General features: G+C 48.5%; 1 protein-coding gene across 1 annotated transcript in view; it reads left to right on the forward strand.

Moving 5' to 3' along the window:
- Positions 1-20,550, forward strand: part of PAPPA (pappalysin 1) — a 237,142-nt gene that overhangs the window by 163,078 nt on the left and 53,514 nt on the right. The window contains exons 11-14 of the mRNA XM_037491904.2: positions 8,531-8,644; positions 9,560-9,695; positions 11,905-12,118; positions 19,728-19,896. Coding sequence (XP_037347801.1) covers positions 8,531-8,644; positions 9,560-9,695; positions 11,905-12,118; positions 19,728-19,896 — 633 coding nt within the window. The remainder of the gene's footprint in view (positions 1-8,530; positions 8,645-9,559; positions 9,696-11,904; positions 12,119-19,727; positions 19,897-20,550) is intronic.

A 20,550-nucleotide genomic window follows, 5' to 3' on the forward strand; every position in this document is an offset into this window, starting at 1 on the left:
TGCCTGGCCTGCACCGTGTGGTTATCATCTCCACACACTGGTTTAAGCCACAGAGACCAGGGGATTGGGGTCAAATACCTCACCCCTGAGCTTGAGTACAACCTTGGAAAAGCCACATCAGCTCAACATAGGCAACTTCCGGTGCTCCCCGCCCAGTGATCCTCATCAGACACCAGTGAAAGGGGGAGAGATGTCCAGCGCAGGCACTGTTCTCGAAGGTCATGCTTGGAGACCGGTGGACAGGCAAGGAAGTACCTTGCAATGTATTACTCAAAGGGTATGTCCAAGCGTTATCTGGATGTCCAGCCGCACGGTGGGAAGAGTGGACCTTGAGACAGACCAGCTTGGCTTTGACTCCTAAGCCTTGGCCAGGTGACCAATGCCTTCCAGACCTCACAGTCCTTATCTCTAGCATGGGGACAAAGAGTTGTATTTCTCAAGGTTGGTGTGAGGTCCATATGAGGTCATCCACAGGCAGTGCCAGTCCTGCTTGGCCATCTTAACAGTTAACGTCCTTCCTCTCCCTTCCCCACAGAAGCACTGGGGAGGGGCAGTGTTCCTTTTAGGAACAGTCACAACAGCTTTATGGAGGTGGAAGGCAAGTGTAGTGCTCGATCCAAAAGTGTATTTATTGTAGCTGGGCCACCCTGTCTCATCTCCCAAGCCCTTTTACCGGCAAGATCTGATGTGCTGACTCCCTACAGGCTTTCCTGCTGCCTTCTTCATATCAAGGAACCCACTTCTGACATCTCTTGAAATCTTGCAATTCTTGGGCTAATAACTCGCCAGACTGCGATTCAAATATGACCTGAACATTGGGAAACACTGCCCCGGGGATGCACGTGTGCCTGTTCCCGCGTGTGTGTGCTTTTGCATTTGTGTGTATTTCTATTGTCGGTATGCACCCCCCCTCCTCCCTTCCCATTCCTTTTCCTCTTTTTCTATGAGGCCCATTCCCAGGTCCCCTTGGGTTGAAAGAAGAAATTGGAGAGGATGGGCTAGAGGTTTGACAAGCACTTCCTCCCTCCTGTGATTGACAAAAGGGCATGTAAATCTGTAAAAGCGAAATTCAATAGAAACCTCATGGTATCTCCCCTGTGTGGGAAAATACCAGTACTCCCGCTCCCCGTCCTCCCTCCATCTCCCGCCTTTGTGTACATCGTGTGTGGGTGGAAGATAAACTGGATTTAAAAAAACCCTTTGAAAGCAAGACATCGTTAACTCTTCTAATTGAAAGCAGTCTGCAGTAAAGGAGGGGGCTCGCACTGGGGTGCTGATGTAGTGGTTGGCAGTGCATGGAGTGGACTAGAGTCCCCGAGTCCTAGGGCCACAGAGGGCTCTGCTTCTGTGAGCCCAGGAACTGCTGATCACTAGATATTCCAACCTGTCTCTCTACTCACTGGCCTCTGTTCTCCATCTATTTATGGGATATATGTCTGCAATCAGATCTCTGAGGACCCTCCTCACTCAACCAATGATCTCAAAGCTCTGAAGGAAGAACTCCCCCTGCTCTTTATCAACTTACAGTTGCAGCCGCAAAAGAAAAGAAAAATAAAACAAAGCAGAAAACACATTGCTGGAATAGCTGTAGTAAACTTTTATGTTACTCCTCTGGTTGTCTCAGCTGTGAAATCAGTCTCGAGCCTCAGAATGTCAGAGATATGGGGTCCATGAGCTCACTTGAGAGCTGGAGAGTGTGATGGCCAGTGTAGACGAAGGTTTCTGTTGTTTCTGGATTTGCTTTATACTTCAGTGCATGCAGAGTCAGCTCTGCCGTAGCATTCACTAGGAAGAGTCTGGAAATGACAAACTAGCAGGATGTCAGATGGAATCGCCTTTTGGGGGTGGATTCATCTTGCTCTATCCATTTACAGGGGAGAAAGAGGGTCAGAAGAAGTGAGCAGTTGGGTGAGCAAGTCCCTGTCTGGCAGTTAGGGGTCTTTCGCCCACTTCATCATTCTGCAGGGTAGACCAGTCAGGCCTGTTCTGACCTGCTGAAGTAGCCTTCATTCAAGCGAAATCCCAAGGCCATTGTCCACAGCAGCCCTGAGAGATGAGTAGGAGCGCCCTTTCCAGGTCAGCAGAGTGTAGGCCTACTGTACACCTGGGTTTGCATCCTGCTTCTTTCACTAGCTGTTTACGTGACCTTAGGCAAATGATTGGGCCTCAGTTTCCTTATCTGTGAAAGGGGCACAATAACAGCAGCCTCCTCAGGGAGTTGTCCTAAGGATTGGATGACAGAGCCACCAAGAGTCCTCAAAACAGTGTCCTGCAAAGAATAGGCCCCCAATACGTACAGCTCCTGCTGTTGTTACTGCTGAGCTCTGGCACCTGGTGGGTCCTGAGTGCTGGCCACTCTGCTTGGACTTATTTGAGCTTCTCACCTTGAGAGTCTTCAGAGTTTCAAAGGACAAAACTATGCTCAGAACAACTATTATCCAACTAGACAAGCACTATAACCAAGGTACATATAAAGAATTCTATGGACACATAAGAGGCAGCACTTAATTCTGCTGGGGAGTGGGCGAGAGCTTTCAGAGGAGGGGTGATATTTGAGACTGACTTTGAAGTGTGTGTAGTATTTCACAAAATGGGCAATCCGGTGCAGAAGGTGGGGAGGGGGGATCTGGGTGCTTGGCGGGGGGGCAGTTCACAGCCTGTGAAAAAGTTGCCCCAAGAGAAGGGAACACCACTGTGGATACAGAGACACCTGCCTGCTATGTGGGGAGGGGAATCAGCTGGAAACAAAAGTGGGGATGTGGCAGAAACCATCTCCCAAAGGCCTTTGTGAGCTGTGTCTAAAAAATGTTCTGTCCTGTGGTCTGTGGGCAGCCATGAAGGGTTGATCTGGAGCAGGGAATGGGGTTTGTTTTCCGCTTCAGAAAGTTAAATATGAGGAGCATGGAATGGGGGCAGGGAGTGAGTGTGAGAGGAGTGACTAGAGGTGGAAGCACAGCGTGTTTCCCCAGTGGAGGAGGCGGGGGGCAGGGGTGGTGACCAGGTGTGGCGTGTTATGGTTAAATCCACAGAACATGGAATTAAAGGGCTCAAAACCCAGCTTCTTCTAGAGTTGTTCACAACTGGGACTATGGCCTGGAAAGAATTCTTTATAGCCTCTGGGCCTCATTTCCTCCTCAAAGGAAAATGAAGTAACAATTCCAACCTCACAGAATACTTGTGAGGATGAAATGATACTGGGGCCATTAGACCCTTGGACACATTACCCCTGAGGGTGTCTTTATGTTTCTGGGGCACTTAGCTGTCAATCCAAACAACTGTGCATGTCACAGGTGAGGACACTGAGGGTGAGAGATGTACAGCAAGTAGGGAAACAGTGAACAGATCCTGGGCTTCTGTGTCCCATGGTGGTGTGTGAAGTAGCACAGATAATTCTGAAGTGAGGGAGTGAGCATGTAATTGATGGTGCTGAAGACAAGAGGCTCCCCTCAAGGCCAAGAAGAAGCAGACGCTTTCCCATTGGTCCCAGTGGGTGCTAAAATAAAGATGAGAGGCAGTGACCTGCTCATCTTCCATCAGAGCCCAAGGGCTGGCTTCCTGGAGAAGAGAAAGCAGTGTGGGCCCCAGAATTGCTGTCTGCTGTGGTTGTCATGAATTCTTGGGGGAAGAGGCAGAACTCTCCCTGGAGGTGGTTCTCCATGGCAGAGGTAGGATTGACAGGGTGCAGAAAGTGTGTGAGCCTTGGGCATCAGTTCTAGGAACCAGAAGATTTTGCATTTTCATAACAATTTTGCTACTAAACTTACTGTTTGAGATGGTGTTACCCTCTCATGAGCATTGAAAAGAGAAAGGGTCTTAGTAGATCACCTTTCCAAGTGTACTTGACCCTACAGCTCTCAAATAAGAATGTTTGCATGCACTGGTACTCAGAGAAAGGGGCAGGAGAAATTGTGGCCAGACATCCCCACCCCAGCTGTTGGGAAGAGCTGTCTATCAATGTCAACGAGTTTGGTTCATGAAGCAATGGAGTGGATGCTGGGCAGGCCCTTATCCAGCTGAGAAGGCACCCAAGTGAGGTCACATATGGCTGATCACGCCTGCTCCTGCTCATTGCCTAGCAACATTATGTGATTTTCTTTCCCCCCTTCACTTCATCATTGGTTTATTAATATATATGTTCATTCAGTGAAAACTCAATATTTCAGTCATTCAAAGTAATATTCGCTTACTGAAAACTTGATTCCTAGTGATCAGCAACAACCCTTTCCTCCCCTGCCCACTGTCAACCAAAGTTCCACCCTGATGCAATGAATTGGACTAATTTAGGTACCTCATGGAAGTGGAATCATATACAATTTGTCCTTTTGTAACTGCCTTGTTTTACTTAGCATCGTGTTACATGTGGCAGGATTTCCTTTTTTAAGACTGAATAATATTCCATTGTGTATATATTCCACATTATTCAACCACCAATCAATGGACATTTAAGTTGTTTCCACATCTTGGCTATTGTGAAATAGCCAATATTGGGCAATGCTGAAAAGTAGATTTCAACCCTAGGTGACCCCCTCTTTACCTCTCTAGAGGAACTTGAAGTCCAGAGACCACCCATGTTTCTAGAGCCTCATCAACATCTTCCACTGGACAATGAGTGGTGTGAAGCGAGGGGTCAGCTTTTGGTCATTCCAGTGTGACAGAGAGGCTGAAAGTTTCCTCTGTCCACTCCCTGGGCATCTGTGAGGCTGGGGCACTAGGGAAAACCCTTGGCATTGTCAGGATTTGTGTGCGCATGAGTGGGGAATGTGAGGGAAAGCAGAGGGGCTAATGGAAGATTTGAGAGAGGTATCGGCTGTGACAAGGAAGGAAGTCAGGAAGGATTGGGATGGTCGCTGGGGCAAGTGACACTGAAGAAAGTGGAGAGAGGGAGGTAATAAATGAAGAGGATCTCAGGGTGATGGTGGAGAGCTTGAGTCCACGTGGAGTGTGGATGTCAGTTTCCTGCTTGACACCTACAAGATATTCAGAATTGTCTACATTCTCCTGTGATGCTTTATGGAACTGGATTTACTTTGGAAAGTGCAAAATCGTGGGTGAAGGAAACCAAAGCATCCCCAGAGAATCAGTCACCTGGGGACCCTACCTGTATCTTTAGTCACCACCCTCATGTTGTGGGACAAGGCTCTTTTTTTTTTCCCAGTGTGAAATGAGAACTCCAGAAATACCACTGAATGTGCCGATCCATACAAGATCAATACAAGCAGGAGGCTCATGTTTGCTTCCCTTTACCCAACAACCTCCCCCTACCCCACCCCAGGAACTTAGATAATTTTAAGATTGACTGAGGCTTTGGGCAAAGGTTCAGCTGGATTTGTTTGCCCCTCTCTGATCTGCTTTGACTGTCCCCGGTCAGGATCACAGCCAGCCTGAAACAAACACAAAACTAAATAGGAAAACAGAAGAATAAAATAACAGCAGCATGTTCCTCTAAAGCCCTGTCTAGTGCTGATAGAGCTGACCAGATAAGAGGAAACTGGATTTAAGCAATAAGAGGGCTTTGTTCCTGTCGGAGACTTCTTTGACTGTGAATGCCTTAGATGCACAGATAAGCACCCCCATTCCAGCACTCCAGAGATGTGCTCCCCCACACTCTTCTGGGGGACAGGCTGCTAAGAGCACTAGGGGAAAGAATTCCAAGATGAAAAATGTTGAATTGCTGGCCTGGATTTCAAATGCCATAGATAGTTTATGCAAAGTCTCGCACTGTTGTAAAATGTAACACAATCCACTGGCACATCTGCCAAAGCTCGGTCCCAGTTGTTTTTGAGCAAAATAAATAAACTTGAAAACGTCTTCCAGGCCACTCGAGTGGCTATGTTTTACCCGCGGTCTCCTCAGTATTAGGATCCTGGAGATATGAATAACTGAAGCCATCACCTAATTCCTGGCCAAGGAGATGGTTGATTCTTGGCACTGACTCCCTGTAAGAAGTTACCTGCTATATTTTGGAAACTAATACTCTTATTCCCAAGTCCCACTAGTCCTTGGGAGGGGGCTGCGGGGAACATTGGCAATGAACAAGCTCCAGTCCTTTTCGGTGTTTTAAAGCAGTTGAGGCTTTTTTCCTAAATGAAGCATTACAAGGCAGCTCAATATATAAAACAGATGAGTGAGGAAGCTCTGGCTCAGACAGTGGAGCAGCAACCAAGTAGACCTTTCCACTGTTGACTGACACCTCCAAAGAGCCCAAGAATCCACTGGTGACACCTTGGAAAGCTTTGACCTGATCCAAAATCGGATATGGGGGTGAACGAGATCCAAAGAGGTGGGGTAAGGCCTCCTTGGTGGTGCAGGCGATTGAGCACCGTACTATGAAGCTGGCGAAAATCCCACATGGCACAGTAGACCTCTCCTGTATCTCCCGCTGCTCCCCTCACCAGTGTTTTTCAGTCCATCTGCCTGTTCTGCCCCCCACTCTGTCTCTGGTGAATCCTCTCACCTCCCGAGCATCTGGCCCATACCCTGGTTCTTGTATAAAAACAAATAACATCTTTAAAAAAAAACAACAAACAAAAAACCCCAAAGAGGTGGGGTAGTATCTAATCCACATGTACTCGTCAAATTTTGAGGGAGCCTGGACCAGACCCAGATCTCCTTAATCCAAAACCAGCACATCGTTGCAGCACTTCCTGGGTGATGATGTGTGGTTCTCCAAAATTGGTTAGGCAATTTTTCTTCCTCTCTTTGAGGTTTCAAGAATGAATTGTTGAAGATGTCAAGGTCAAGGGAAACTGGGTGAAGGGTATAAGAATGCCGTGTATTGTCTTTGCGACTTTTTTGGCAGTATAAATTACACTAAAACAAAAAGTACTAAAAAAATACTGATGCTTCCGATACTGGGTAACAATGAGGCCATGCGTTTAAGCCTGACTTTGATTTGTGAATTTGATGTATGACTTTTCTACTCCATTTTTAATTCTTCTCCATTCATCCATAGAAATGCCTGGGGTACACTTAGTCTTGTTCTGTATGATTTCTGCAAATGACATGATAATGTACTTTCACATTTACACCTCGCTCCTTTGTTTTCCCTCAGTGTTATGTTTTGCTGTCTCTCCCTACTGATGTCTATGAGTTCACGGGTAGGACTCTGTTTACATTGGCCAGGACCCATACTGAATACGGTGTTAAATATTTTTAGCATCATCCTGCATATAAATCTAGGTCAGTCCTTCTTTTGTTTCATAGAATTCTGTCCTGTGAATATGTCATATTTTGTGCATCCCTTTGTTAATAAGTGAACATAGAACCTATTCTCAAACCCTTGCTACTATAGATATTGCTGGAATAGATATCTTTGATCCTTCTAGGTAATTTTTCTTTATTCCTTTCTTTTTTGTTTGTTTCTTTTACAGTATGTGCTTGGTATGCTTGAGATTAGGTTAGCTCATCTTTTAAAAATAGTTGATGATGCAACTCTCCAGGTCACCCTCACTTTTCAGATAAGTAGATCAAGGCCTGCATATTTGGGATAACAATCCCAAGTTTACTGGGAGGTTTTGAGAGAGGAGCCACGTTGCAAGTCAGAGGGAAAGCATTCGTTTGGGCAGACCTGAAAAAAAGCTGATCAATCGCAAAAACAGTTTAGTGTTCCTAGCCTATAAGAGCTGTTCTGCTTTCTCTTCTACAGTTATGTACACCTATGTGATTGCTGCTTACATATCAGCGCACATGTCAACTCTGCGCTCCTTGGCATGCATCGTGTCTGCCATCTTCCCCAGACTGCTTGGCAAACAGCAGTTACTCAATAAATATTTGAATGAATGAACCAATGAATGAAATGACATTTGGATACACAAGAAACTCCTGAGTTTGAAGAATTCTGCTTGTCTACACATGCTTTGTGGTTCTTTTAATGTCATTTGGCAGATCTACCGTTAAGAATGTGTACACATGCGGGCGTACGTGTGTATGTGCGTGTGTGTGTGTGTGTGTATGTAAATGTATATGAAGGGGTGGAGCTGCTTTTTATTGGGGAAAGCAAATGCTTATCTTGTCACAGTCTTTGCTCTGTCATTAATATTGACTGGGTACAATTTATAGATTTGTTCTAAAATGGTCGGCTTGGTAATCATGGCTCTGGGATGAGATCTAACTTCTCAAGCTGCTTTTTTCTGCCACTTTCCCCAATTTCTTAGGCAGTGCTCACCACCTAAGTATTCTGAGTTTCTGTTTTCCTTCAAGTCTTTGTCTGTTTCTTCCACCAGTGACACCCTTTCCTTATCTTTACGCTGTTCTTCCAGACCCAACTCGAAGATCATTACTCCCATGTCCCCATGGGAATTTCTCTTTCACCTCTACCATCAAAACAAGGTATCATTCTTTCCTTGGCAGTGTTGAGGATCCCTGCTCTGTGGCAGAACGTGAGCTCCCGAAATAGACTCTTAGCCTCTTATCCCTGTTTCCTCCCACTGTGTCAAGAACAAAATTGGTGGACAGTAAAGCTTTGTCAAACTGAATTTAACTCGACCTCTCAGACCCTTAAAAACTTTTTTTTTTCTTTCTCTGTTTCCAGGTGTGTCGAACCAAGGTGATAGACCTCAGTGAAGGCATTTCCCAGCATGCCTGGTACCCCTGCACCATCAGTTACCCCTATTCCCAGCTGGCTCAGACCACTTTCTGGCTCCGGGTAAGTCAAAGCTTTGAGAGCTTTAGACTCTTCTGCAGTGGCCCCCAGGAAGCCCTGACTCCCATGGCCCTTTCTCAGGATGGTTTGTTTATCCACTGAGGGTGTTAATTGTAAGGACAGGGAACCTGACAGTGAACAGTGGGGTGCTTCCTGAAATGGAATTCCTTAATTGCTAGTGGGATGCCCCCCAGTCACTCTTGATTTGGCAAAGAGTTTGGATATCTTTTATCTGCCTGGACCCTCCTTACTCATTGCTCCAGGCCTTTACACATAGCCTTCTCCTCCTGGAAGTCTTACTGAACCCCATAAGGAAAAATGATCATGCCCTCCCTTCTTGTCCTGCCCATGTATGAGCATCTGTTGTGTGGTTTTCCAAAACTGTCTGTGAGCCTGTCTACCTGACCAAGGTCTGTGGATTGCATTGAGTTTTGGTCAGTGTGTCCCTGACCACCTTCAGAGTGCGCAGGCCCCATGAATTCCAGGACCACGTCTTTTTCTCCTCAGTGCCTAGTGCAGAGGTTAGCATGGGTTGGGGTGAATAATAAGTGCCATTTTCTGTGGTTTTAGTACATGGCAGGCACTACTCATTATCATAGTGGAGCCTCCCAGCCATTATACGAAGTGGCTTTTGGTTTAATCCACCATTTAAAGGTGAGGGAACTTGGGTGCTGAGTGGCACAGCACCTCTCAACATCACCCACCTCGGAGGGAGCAGAACCGAGACTGGAACAGTGTCTGACCTCAGAGCCTGCGCGTCTGACTGCTAGGTGTCTGCCTCTCTGCTTCCCTGCTGGGCCCATGGCGGCCAGTCCAGTGTCTGAAATGGAAGAATCTGCCCCAAGCCGACCCCTCGAGGCTGCTTCCCCACTGCATGACCAAGAGCAAGAGTGACCCTCCTGTGTCTGCTGATTTCAGGCGTATTTTTCTCAGCCAATGGTGGCTGCAGCTGTCATTGTCCACCTGGTGACCGATGGAACCTATTATGGGGACCAGAAGCAGGAGACCATCAGTGTCCAGCTACTGGACACCAAAGACCAGAGCCACGACCTCGGTGAGCATGTTCTCTCTGCTGTGACTTCCTCTTGTGTCTGCTCCCTCCCCTGTGCCTGGAGGCTGGGAGGATGTGCTGCCTGAATACTGTCTTCTCCCCTCTGCTTTTCCTTACTTCTCTGTTTGGCATTCAAATCAGAATGTGTTTGTCTGTCCAGAGAAGCCTGTGTCTGCTGGATACAGGGACCAGGGGTTAAAGTTAAGTCCTCCCTTCTGCTGGAGACCTTCAACTTCAGGCATCTTGTATGATCCTCAAAAGACCCTGGAAGAAGACTGAGCAAAGGCCTTTCCCATTATATCTAACAGCACTAAGACCCAGAGAAGTGCATGGAGACCTACTGGGTCCCACGGCAGTAGCCAGTATCTGTTGTCCTAGCCCAGAATTCTTCACCCTCTAGCCAGTGGTATCCGTGAACAACCTCCAGTGCCCCCTTTGTGTTCAGCGCAACCTTCAGAGCTCCCTGGGGGGAAGTGAGATCAGGTGGTTTCTGGAATGGGAAGTAGGAGTCAGGGCGTACCAACCTAGGGAGATGCCTCTCCAGCATGCGGCTGGGCAGAGGGGTTATCACTTGCTCTGCCGCCCTGGCATGCCTGCGTGAGCCTTGGACATGGGGGAATGGAGCCCTGACTCCAGAGCTGACAGCTGAGGTTCAAACCCACCCTGGCCACTCACTCACTTCCACCTTGCGAGTGCCTTTCTCTAACCCTTTTCCCTCCTCTGCACAGCAGGAGAGCGGGGACTTCACAGTCAGCTACTAAACAAAATGAAATGAGATGTTACTTGGGGCTGAGGTGACCCTGCCTGGCACTAGAAAATCCCCCCTCCCACATTTTGATAAACCCTCTGGACAGCCAGTCCAGAGCCTGGGAATTGCAGGCCAGCACTGCTGTCTGAAGCCCTGGCCCACACCATTCCACAGAGCTCATTTCAAAGACCCAGAGGAAGCAAGTCTGCAGGGGGTCATTTCAGGGTCAAGCAGAAGCCAAGGGAGCAGGGAGGGCTTTTTGTTTTGTTTTTATGTTTACTTACTTGCTTAGTTTTAAAGGCAAGAGGGAACATACGAAGAAGGAAGAGAAAGAAAACCCCTCTGGACTTATTTGGATTCCTGGGAAATTTCCCTAAGTGAGAAACAAATATTTTCATAGCCATCCCGGCACTGCAGAGGGCTCCAGGAGAATTTTCGGCGGGGTGGGGGGTGTCCAATGCTGTGGAAGCTCCTTGAATTCCACGCTCCCCAGCGGTCCCTCCCCACTGGCCCCCTGCGCTCTGGCTCTGTCCTCAGAGGGGCGGCAGTGCCCGCAGAGACTTCACAGTTTTCCTCTAAGTGTGGACCTTGGAGCTTGAGCTCCCATAAGGGGAAACGATCCCAGCAAGGCAAGCCTGCCGGGACCTGGTGAGGACAGGCCAGGTTTTAGCTGCAGAAACCGAGTTTTAGGGGCTTGCTAGAATCATATCATTCAAAGTCATGAGACTAAGCCTGGCACTGAGGTCCTGAACACCAGCACCACGACTGCGCCACCCTGCACATGCGCACAGACTTTCCTCTCCTTTCCTCCCTGTTCTGTCCCTGCCTGCTCTCAGCTGGAACTGGGGCCTGTTCTCTGGACTGGAGCACCGAGGCCGTTCAGTGAGGTCAGCTTAGATCTACTTGCAGTTTCTGTCGCTGGCCGTTCTGTGTCCTGAAAAGCCACCTCCTACTCATGCTTCTCAGTCTCCTCTCTGCATACTGAGCCCAGAAGTCTTTACCACCAAGCATTGATCCTGGGCTCCCAGAAGCCCTTGGAGAGCAGGCCTTTTCCCTCAGGAGAGGCCTGTTGCTATGAATTATGTCCATTCTTTATGACTGGCCAGGAAGACAGCCCGAGAACTAGCCACTCAGACCACAGGCCTGAAGGCAGTGAGGGAGGGAGGTGAGGGCCAGTGCTGCTGGGCCAGGGTGGCCATTTGGGGGAGGGAGAGGGGTGGTGGGCTGTAGGTGAAGAGAAAGCTTAGGGGGCAGGGAAGCAAGGGGAATGGAAAGATTTGGAACCAAGAGAAAAGGGCAGACAAAGAAACTTTCAATCAAACTCAAAATCCCCATCGGCCACCCAATGGTGCTTTTGTGCAGTGACATGAAAGGGTCTGGGGGCTTCGGGAAGGGCCTTTGCGGAGGGTGTGACTGGCCTTGAGTAATGAGCCTGGCCCCTCGGCCCTCTGTTTCCCCTGACAGGCCTCCATGTCCTGAGCTGCAGGAACAATCCTCTGATTATCCCTGTGGTCCATGACCTCAGCCAGCCCTTCTACCACAGCCAGGCGGTACGTGTGAGCTTCAGTTCACCCCTGGTCGCCATCTCGGGGGTGGCCCTGCGTTCCTTCGACAACTTTGACCCCGTCACCCTGAGCAGCTGCCAGAGAGGGGAGACCTACAGCCCCACGGAGAAGAGGTAAGAGATCCTGGGTCTGCCTGACCTGGGATGGGGGGATTCTGGAACAGGGAACCACGTGCATTGCTGTAAAAGTGTTTCTCCCTTTCCCATCCTCTGACCCCTGGCTGGCTTGCCTTTGGGCCTGGGAGGCTGAAATGCATCTAAGTTCCAGGGGTGAGGGAGAGAAGGAGGGGGATGTGGTGAAAAAAAGAAGCTTCTCTGCCTGACTTGCAGCCCCAGAGCGGACAGTGGTGTGCGGGGTGACCCTGGGCCATCATTTCCCTCTCTGGGCCTCAGCATCCTCCTTTGAACAAAGAGAGGATAAGTGGATTAGCTCCTTCAAGCTCTGAAATGCAGCAATTTTGTGATTCCCTAAGTAGCACAGGCGGGAAGCATAACCCTCCGAAATTTGGGGGGATGGTGAGGGACTGGTGTTTGCATCCTCACTGATCAATGTGTAGTTCAGTGATGGGTGAAGTCTCTCTGTCTTCCCAACCCTAGCCACTGAGGTCCCTGAGGGTCCAGGAGTCTGTCTTTTAACTGCATAGCCTCTCGCCATCAGTGCTTTTGATCTGGCATCTGTGAATGCACCTAGTTGAGAACCAAGAGAGGGGTTGGTGTTTCCTGAAAAGGACACAGCTGTGGTGATACTCTCACCTGGGTTTCTCTCCCTCCCTGACTATGTGTCCTTGGACAAGCCACTTTGCTTTTCTGCCTCCCTTTCATGAGCAGACAATAGTATCTACCCCATAGGGCAGTTGTGAGGTCAAATGTTGCACTGTCCATGAATATGCTTCTGCAAACTGTTACACAGCCCGGAAAGAGCAAAGATTAAAAAGGACACTCATCTCCATTTTCTGACACATGGAAAATGGAGTTCTGCCATGGAGAACTCCATGGAGTTCTGCCTATGGTTCTTAGAGTTAGACCTGGAAGAAGCCTCAGAGATCACCGAGTACAAGTATATAAGTGTCCCCACTTCCCTGCTACCCTCGAGAATCCCAGAGTCCTAAAGGGGAAGGACGGGGCCAGGGTCTCACCACCTCTCAAATCAGCATAATGAGATCCAAAGGGAGAAAGAAAAATGGTCATCAGAGGCTCACTCAAGACTCCTCCGAAAAGCCCCTGCACACCTGGGAGCAGGAGAGGAGCCGAGTGCCGAGGGGCCCCCCAGCCTTTTCCACGCCCCTGCTGCCACAGCAGACACAGAAGGTGCTTGCAAAACCCACATTGTTCTGTGCCACTGAGTCTAGCAGGTGTTGTGCAAAGCCTGTCGCAATCATGGGAGGCAAAAGAGCTCCTCAAGTCTCACTCATTGTTATATTTCACCCGAAAAGGGCTCTCCCAACTATGAAAGTCAGTCAGTTCTCAGAACCTAGGGAAGCAGTGTGGATGGAATGGGCAAATCCATCAGACCTCTTCCTCACTGCTCTCCCATCCTGAACCACCCACCTGGCCCATCCAGGAGTGTCCAGGAGTTACCCGAGGCCAGCTGATTTCTTTCTGAATTCTTAATGAACAGATCCGGTGCCCAGAATAAAACAGAAAGAAGTGTTTGCCCTCAGAAATGAATCTATCAATAAGTATTTGCTGCATCTTTTGACTTGCTGGGGAAGAACACAGAACTGGGGCCAAGTGTTGCCCTGGCCAGACTCACTGTGGGACTGTGAGCCTGTCTTCCTCTGGGTCTCAGTTTCCCCAACTATGAAATGAGGTGGGTGGGATGCTGTCCACGGTCCTTCCAGTGCTAACAATCTGTGATTCCCAGGAGGGAAGAGGTAGGGGCCCACACATTTTATTCCCTTATCTAATTTCTTTAGCAACATGATTTCATGTGCATGGACAGTGACTGAGTCAAGCCCACCTTAGGCAGAAAAACATAAAAAGGTCATGCCCTGCACACCAGAGCTGGGCATAGCTGGGAGAGAGGGCACTTACTTCTCAGGGCTGGTCCCATGGAAGCAGGTAGTCGGTGAGACTGAGTCAAGTGATATGCGGCCCTGAGGTCCTTGAGCTGGCTTCGCCCTGAACTTGGACCAGGCTGGGACAGGTGAGCTTCTAGGACGGAGGCCACAGGTCTGCTGGAGTCCTCTCAAGTAGTCTAGGGGTCAGGACAGGATGGCAGATGTCCTTGGGGAGCTGAAGAGACCCCCAGTAGGCAGGACTGTGCAAATGTGCAGCTGCATTAAAGCAAATAAACCAGGAGGAAAGAAAAGAAAAATAAGCAACCACTGCAAAAAGCCATGATGTTTTTCCTTGCTCTCAACACACCAGGGTAAATAGTGTCACTTGAGAGCACAAATCTCAGCTGTAGGAGAAACAGCCACTTTGCACTCAGTTGTTTTGCAGGTAGTGAAAGGGGCTGCTTCTCCCCTCCCCCTCCAGCGCACACCCCCTCCTCTGCTCCTTCCACCTCTCCCTCCCCTTCTCCTCCCCATCTATTCTTTCTGACTTTCTCTCTTCCCTCCCCCTCCTCTCCTCCCCCCTCCCACCACCCTCCCCCTATATTCCCTCCTCATTTTCCTTCTCTCCCGAGAGCAGAGCTGTGTTGTGTGGTATCTCATGGGCCGCCCGGGAGAAACCTCACAACAGCAAAATCAATCCAGGCATGTGCAGTGTGTCCTGACCTGGATTCAAGGGTCTCCAGTCCTGGAGCAGTACTTGAATAAATTCAGAGGACCAAGAAAGTCGGATCAGGTTCCAAATGAGAGGTCCGGGTGTGGAATTTTAGTCAAATCCCAGCTGCATATGGGGTGGGAGGAAGGGGGTGAGAGGGGACCAGAGTGATGGTGGTGGTGGGGGGGAAGCAGAGAACCTTGGTCAATGAAGAACAGCAAGCACAAATTGAGCCTTTTGTGTGTCTAACACACACCCGTGAACACACTTGCAGACACACACACACACACAGACACACACATTGCCTCTGAACAATAAACTTTCCAATTCCTTCCTTCCTGCCTTTCTTCCTCCCTCCCTCCGTTCCTCCTCATGCCCTTTCATCTCTTGCATTCTCTTCCTTCCTTTACTGCAAACTCTTCCCACTTTCTCCAAGCCAGTCCATCCAGAGACAGGGACTTCTGACAGAGCATTAACTTTGGGAAGGCCAACTTCAGGGGCAAGCCTTCTCCATGTAGCTAGATCAGTCTCTGCCAGCGGGGTGGGCTTGGCTGGGTGGAAATGCCTGTCCTCTGCAGCCCAGAAATCCTGGAGTCTGTGCTCTGATCGGAGTCCATGTAGGGATGACAAAGTAAGAATTTAGATGTAAGATTTGGAGCCCAGCGTGAAGCTTTTTATAGAAGAGACCTCGGGCCTCAGATGGCTGCCCACAAGCTCACCCAATGTCCACTACCCACCAAGGGACCAGAACCTCTCAGCACATTATTGGGAGTCGCTGGTGTAGGGGATTTCCCTGCACTTGGAACAGCCGTGCCTAAGCCGGCGTGTATCCTCGGTGGCTCTGGATTCTGCCAGACTATTCTCCACCACAGTATCTCACTGTTGTGCCCACCAGTGGTCTGCCAAGAATTCCCAGGGTTCCTTCCATATTCTTGTCAGTACTTAGAATTGGCAACTCTATTTTTTCCCTTTCCAAAGGACGCTGAACTATGTATCTCTGCTGTCTTGTCCAAGATCCCTGAAAGCTGGGAAGATTCTAAGAGATTCTCTGTTTCCCCATCCTCCTGGAAGATGGGGGCCCATAGGTGCAGGCAAGGGGGAGATGTGCTCAAAACTGGCAAGTTAGGGGCAAGCTCTTTCTTCCTCATCAGAAGTTTCGAGACTGCTCCCACAGCCACATCGGTCAGGCCCCTGTTGGTCATCTGCTTCAATTAATTGTCATGATTTAAATATCAACATTTAATAGTTGTCGACATTTAAATGTTAGTATGAACTAAATTCTTCCTCCTCTTAAAGACACAGGAAGGCTAGGACCACCCAGAGTACAGGTCCCACTGGGTCACCTTGGGCCGGCTGGAGAGCTGCTGCTGGTCGGACAACGGCCTCCACGGGGTGTACCCACTCCGCCCTCTTCCCACTCACATGGTTTTCCTGGACCCCCCCAGGCCACTGACTTTCATCCCTTCCCATCAAAGTCTCACCCCTCTCCCCTGCCTTAGAATTCCAGGATAGAGAGCCTTTAGTGTCACTTCCCCAAAAAGCCTCATTTCCACACAGAAAGACGAGTCCTATCTTGTTAACACTCAGGCTCACTTGCCCAGTGATCCTGCAACCTTTGTGCCAAGGGCATTTTGCCCTTCACATTCCAGCATTGAACTTGCTGTTCTTTTTGTTGTCTCCATCGAGCAACATATATGACCTGTAAGCAACCTGCCTGTTTTATTATCTTCACCTGCCCATGCATATATGCAGCTACGTAGCAGGCCACCGGAGTTAGGCTATGACTCAAGGGACTGACCTGGGAGTGGGGAGATCTTACCAACCCTTTAACTTCTGGGCTGGATGAGCAGTGCCCACGTGTGCTGTTATACGTGGTCGGGGTCCAATTCACTTGGCAGACAGCTCTCTGAGGGTTGGTGGTCAGATGACTTAAGAATCTCTCTCTCTATGTGGAATTGAGTGTGCAAATAAGGAAATATATAAGTAAATATTTAAATAAATAAAAATATATAGTGCATATAAATTAATATATATTATATATTAGTGTGTATATATATATATATATATGTATGTATCCATATATGTGAGAACAACAGAAAATTCACGAGTATCTGATTGTCTCTACCTTGGCCTGGGGTAATAATTTCATTGATTGAATTGGCAGTGTCCCTTCCCCCATCAGTCACCTTCTTCCATTCTAAGAAGTACCTTTATTTTTCCCTTATATTATTTTTCTTAACCGTCCATCACTGTCACTGGTATGAAATCCTCCCCCCAGATTTTTTATGCAAGCAGAGGCTTTTCTTTTTTTTTTTTCATTTTTTCCTTGTTTTGATTCTTGTTTCTGTGTTTCAGAAATGACAGGGCTCTGTGAAGGAGTAATTTGGGCACTGGGGCAATGTCTAGTCTTAGCACAGTGTGTTCTGACCTCCCTTCCCAATTGCCAGGAGAGCGAAGGGACTTAGGGGACAGACTGCAGTCTCGTGTGGGAACTCTGGCTACCCTGAGAGCTTTTGGGCAAGTGATTGAGCTCTCTTGTCTCAGTCTCCTCTTCTTGGGAATGGGACTAGTGATCCTGCCTCAGGAAATCACCAGGAGAATGCAAATGAGGGGTGCAGGTAAAACACAGCTGCCAAGGCTTAGCACTCTTCTATTCCTTCTTTTCTTCCTGGTTTCAAGCCTGTAAGCCAAGTATAGACAGGTGTGCTGAAAAAGCAGGGATGCCTCACTCCCCAAAGTTGTTCTTAGAACTAGGGAAGACCCTCGTCTTTGTTATCAGAGTTCAGAAAATGATAGGTACCTAACCTAGTCCCTTATGGAAATCCACACCTCACATTGGAACGTTCAAGGTTCTGAGAAGTCCAGCAATAAAGAAAGCTGATCTGGCTCATTCATCCAGTGCGACCCTTTTCCAAGGATAGAGGTGACTGTTCAAGTAATTCATGTGACTGGGGAATATTTCCCAGGGAGCCCTGGCAGTGCAGATCCAGAGTAGCCAGCTGGAAGGCAAGGTCAGGAGACCAGCTTGGGAGCTGGGGCTGAGTCCGTTGTTCTGACTGGAACCATGTGGTCTTCCCCCAGTGTTTACAGAGTGCACAGATGCATGTTTGTGTCAAAGCCCCTGCTTTGGCTCCTCAGTAACAATCTCCTCTTGGTCGCCAAGGCTGTCAGGAGCCGGGGGGAGGTCAGAGAATTGGACTCTCCATAAGCATCACTTAATCCCACTGTGTATTTTAGTGGTGATGGGACATGGGGCCTGAGACCTAAATCAAACACTTGCCCTTTTCCAGATTCACAGACAGTGGATCTGTCTGTGATACGTCTGGGAGGTGTGTAGGCCCTCAACAACCTGCCCACCTCACTTTCATTCCCACCGTACTGTTGAGCAGGGGACAGAGCAGGAGATAAGTGACCATGTTCTTCTGAAACCCTCAGCACAGTTTGCTGCAACAGACACCAAGAAATCCAGTGGGAGTTTCTTCTTAAGTTGCTTTGGTCCCAGTCACTTCCTGTCTCCTGGATAAAAACTGAGAAAAATGACAGCCTTGAGGCTCCAGATGCAAATCTGTCTGCACAGCCTGTCTGCCAGACTTTGGGGTAGAAAGAGCCAGAGGGGCAGAAGTTAGAGCAGACTGCTCCTAGAAGCTTTCTACATTGGTGCTCACCCTCTTAATGATAGTTCTACAAAATTCTTAAGAGTCCTTTCAAGCACTGCCACCATTTTTTTTCCTGCTGTTTAAGAAACATCTACTGAAGGCAAGGCGTTTTTATAGCAATGAGAAGTATACCAAGATGGAAACAGGTTTTATCTTTACTCTCAGGGAACTTCTAGTGCAGGTGTGGGGTAAGGTGAACAACAAGGACTTTGGAGCCCCACATCTGGGTGGGAATTAAACAAGTAACTTAATCTTGCTGGTCCCTGATTTTTCCAACTATAAAATGAATAACACTTAGCTCATGGGGTTGTTGTGCGGGTGGAGTGAGCTCATGTATGTAAGCAATCCATGAATAGTCACTAATGTTACTGAGTGTCTGTGTAACTATACTAGAAAGGGAAAGATCACCCAAGCAGAGATTTCATGTTGTTTCCGATTATATTTGTAAGGGTTAGCACAAATTCTGCCCCATGGCGGCCACTGACGACCTGTGCTTTCCCTGCGTGAAGCGTGAGACAACAGCATTAGAGAAGGGAGGGCAGAGTGCCTGGGGCACAGATTACCTGGTGACCAGGGAAACTTCCTGTAGAAATTTATATGAAGCTCTAACTCACAGAATGGGAGCATTCAGATTGGCAGAGACATGGGGATAGCAGTTGCAGCGAGGTGCAGGGCGTGATCTCTGTACAGCGTTACTAACAATTCGTATGTCACCTTACAGCTTCTAAGAGGCTTCCACGTTCAACACTTCAGTTGAGTGTCAGGACCCTTTGGGTTGGCCCAATGTGAGAGTACTCTGAAGCTCAGATTGGTGATTGCACCTTGCCGAAAGTCACACAGCTTCTGGGTGGTGGAGCATAGATTTATTACCCCATCGATTACCACTTACTGGGGCTTTTGTATGCCAGGCTTTTATATGCTCTGTACTCTTCCCGAACTCTCTGATTGAATTCTTGCAGTGATCCTCAGAAGTAATATAGTAAAATATGAAGAGAGTTGCCTTCATTTTATGCCTGGCAGATCAGACACTCAGTGAGTCCTGGCTGTGATCACACTGTCCCCATTTCAGACACAGGGAAACTGAGACTCTGCCAGGTTGGAGATATAATAACGCAGAAAGCTTTCAAGTGCAGGATATGAATCGTGGTGTGTCTGTTTCCATGACATGTTCTGTTAATGATAAAATTGACCCCTGCTTCCAGGGTCTTCTTCACCCAAGCCAGCACCTCTCCCTTTCCTCTGCTCCTCTTTCTCCTAACATTTTGGAGAGGGAGTCTGTGAGCCTTATCTTCCAGCTGGCGTGCAGCAAGTGACAGGAAGGCTCCCTCTGACCCTCTGCTTTCTTCCTTCTCCAGCTGCGTGCATTTCGCCTGTGAAGCAACAGACTGCCCCGAACTGACTGTGCAGAACGCATCTCTCAACTGCTCTAGCAGTGACCGCTACCATGGCGCCCAGTGCACAGTGAGCTGCCAGACGGGCCATGTGCTCCAGATCCGGCGGGATGATGAGCTGATCAAGAGCCAGGTGTGTGCAGGTGCTGGGCTCGTGGCCCCGGAAACGGGCTTTAAGACCCCGGAAACCGGGCCTTAAAGGTGTTCTGTGCCGAATCCCCAGCTCTTCAAATAGTGATGCCTCCTGGTCTATGCTCAATACGAGCGTGTTGGTTGAGTAATCTGGAGTTTCCAAGACAATGGTTCCTGTGCAAAGTGTTTCACCCAACACATATCAGACTCTTTGTATAGTTTGCAAATCTGGAAGGTCATGGCTGGTATTTTGGAATGAAACTTCTACAATCAGAACTGTACTACAATTGAATGGGCTGCATTAGGTAGAGGTGGGTCCTCTCTCAATGGAGCATTCATTCATTCATTCACTTATTCATCACAAAAAACCCACGTTTGTTCATTGAGAACTAATTACTGTTCTAGGTGCCACAGGCGGGGGTGAGGGGAGAGGGGTTGGGGGAAAGTCACTAAAGTAGGCCTGTCCTTCCTCTCAAGAATCTCAAGAGACTAGTGATGGAGAGCAGACAATGAATGATCAGTGACCTCACAGTGTGATCATACCATTAAGAGGCGTGTAGGGGAGTGTGGAAACAAGGAATCAAGGAAAGCTCCCTGGAGGAAGGGACATGAAACTGAAAACTAAATGGGTTGGCAGAGGGCTGTGTGTTGGAGA

This window comes from Talpa occidentalis, unplaced genomic scaffold (assembly GCF_014898055.3).
Source record: "Talpa occidentalis isolate TD23 unplaced genomic scaffold, MPIMG_talOcc4v2.1 talOcc4.7, whole genome shotgun sequence".
Taxonomy (NCBI): Eukaryota; Metazoa; Chordata; class Mammalia; order Eulipotyphla; family Talpidae; genus Talpa; species Talpa occidentalis.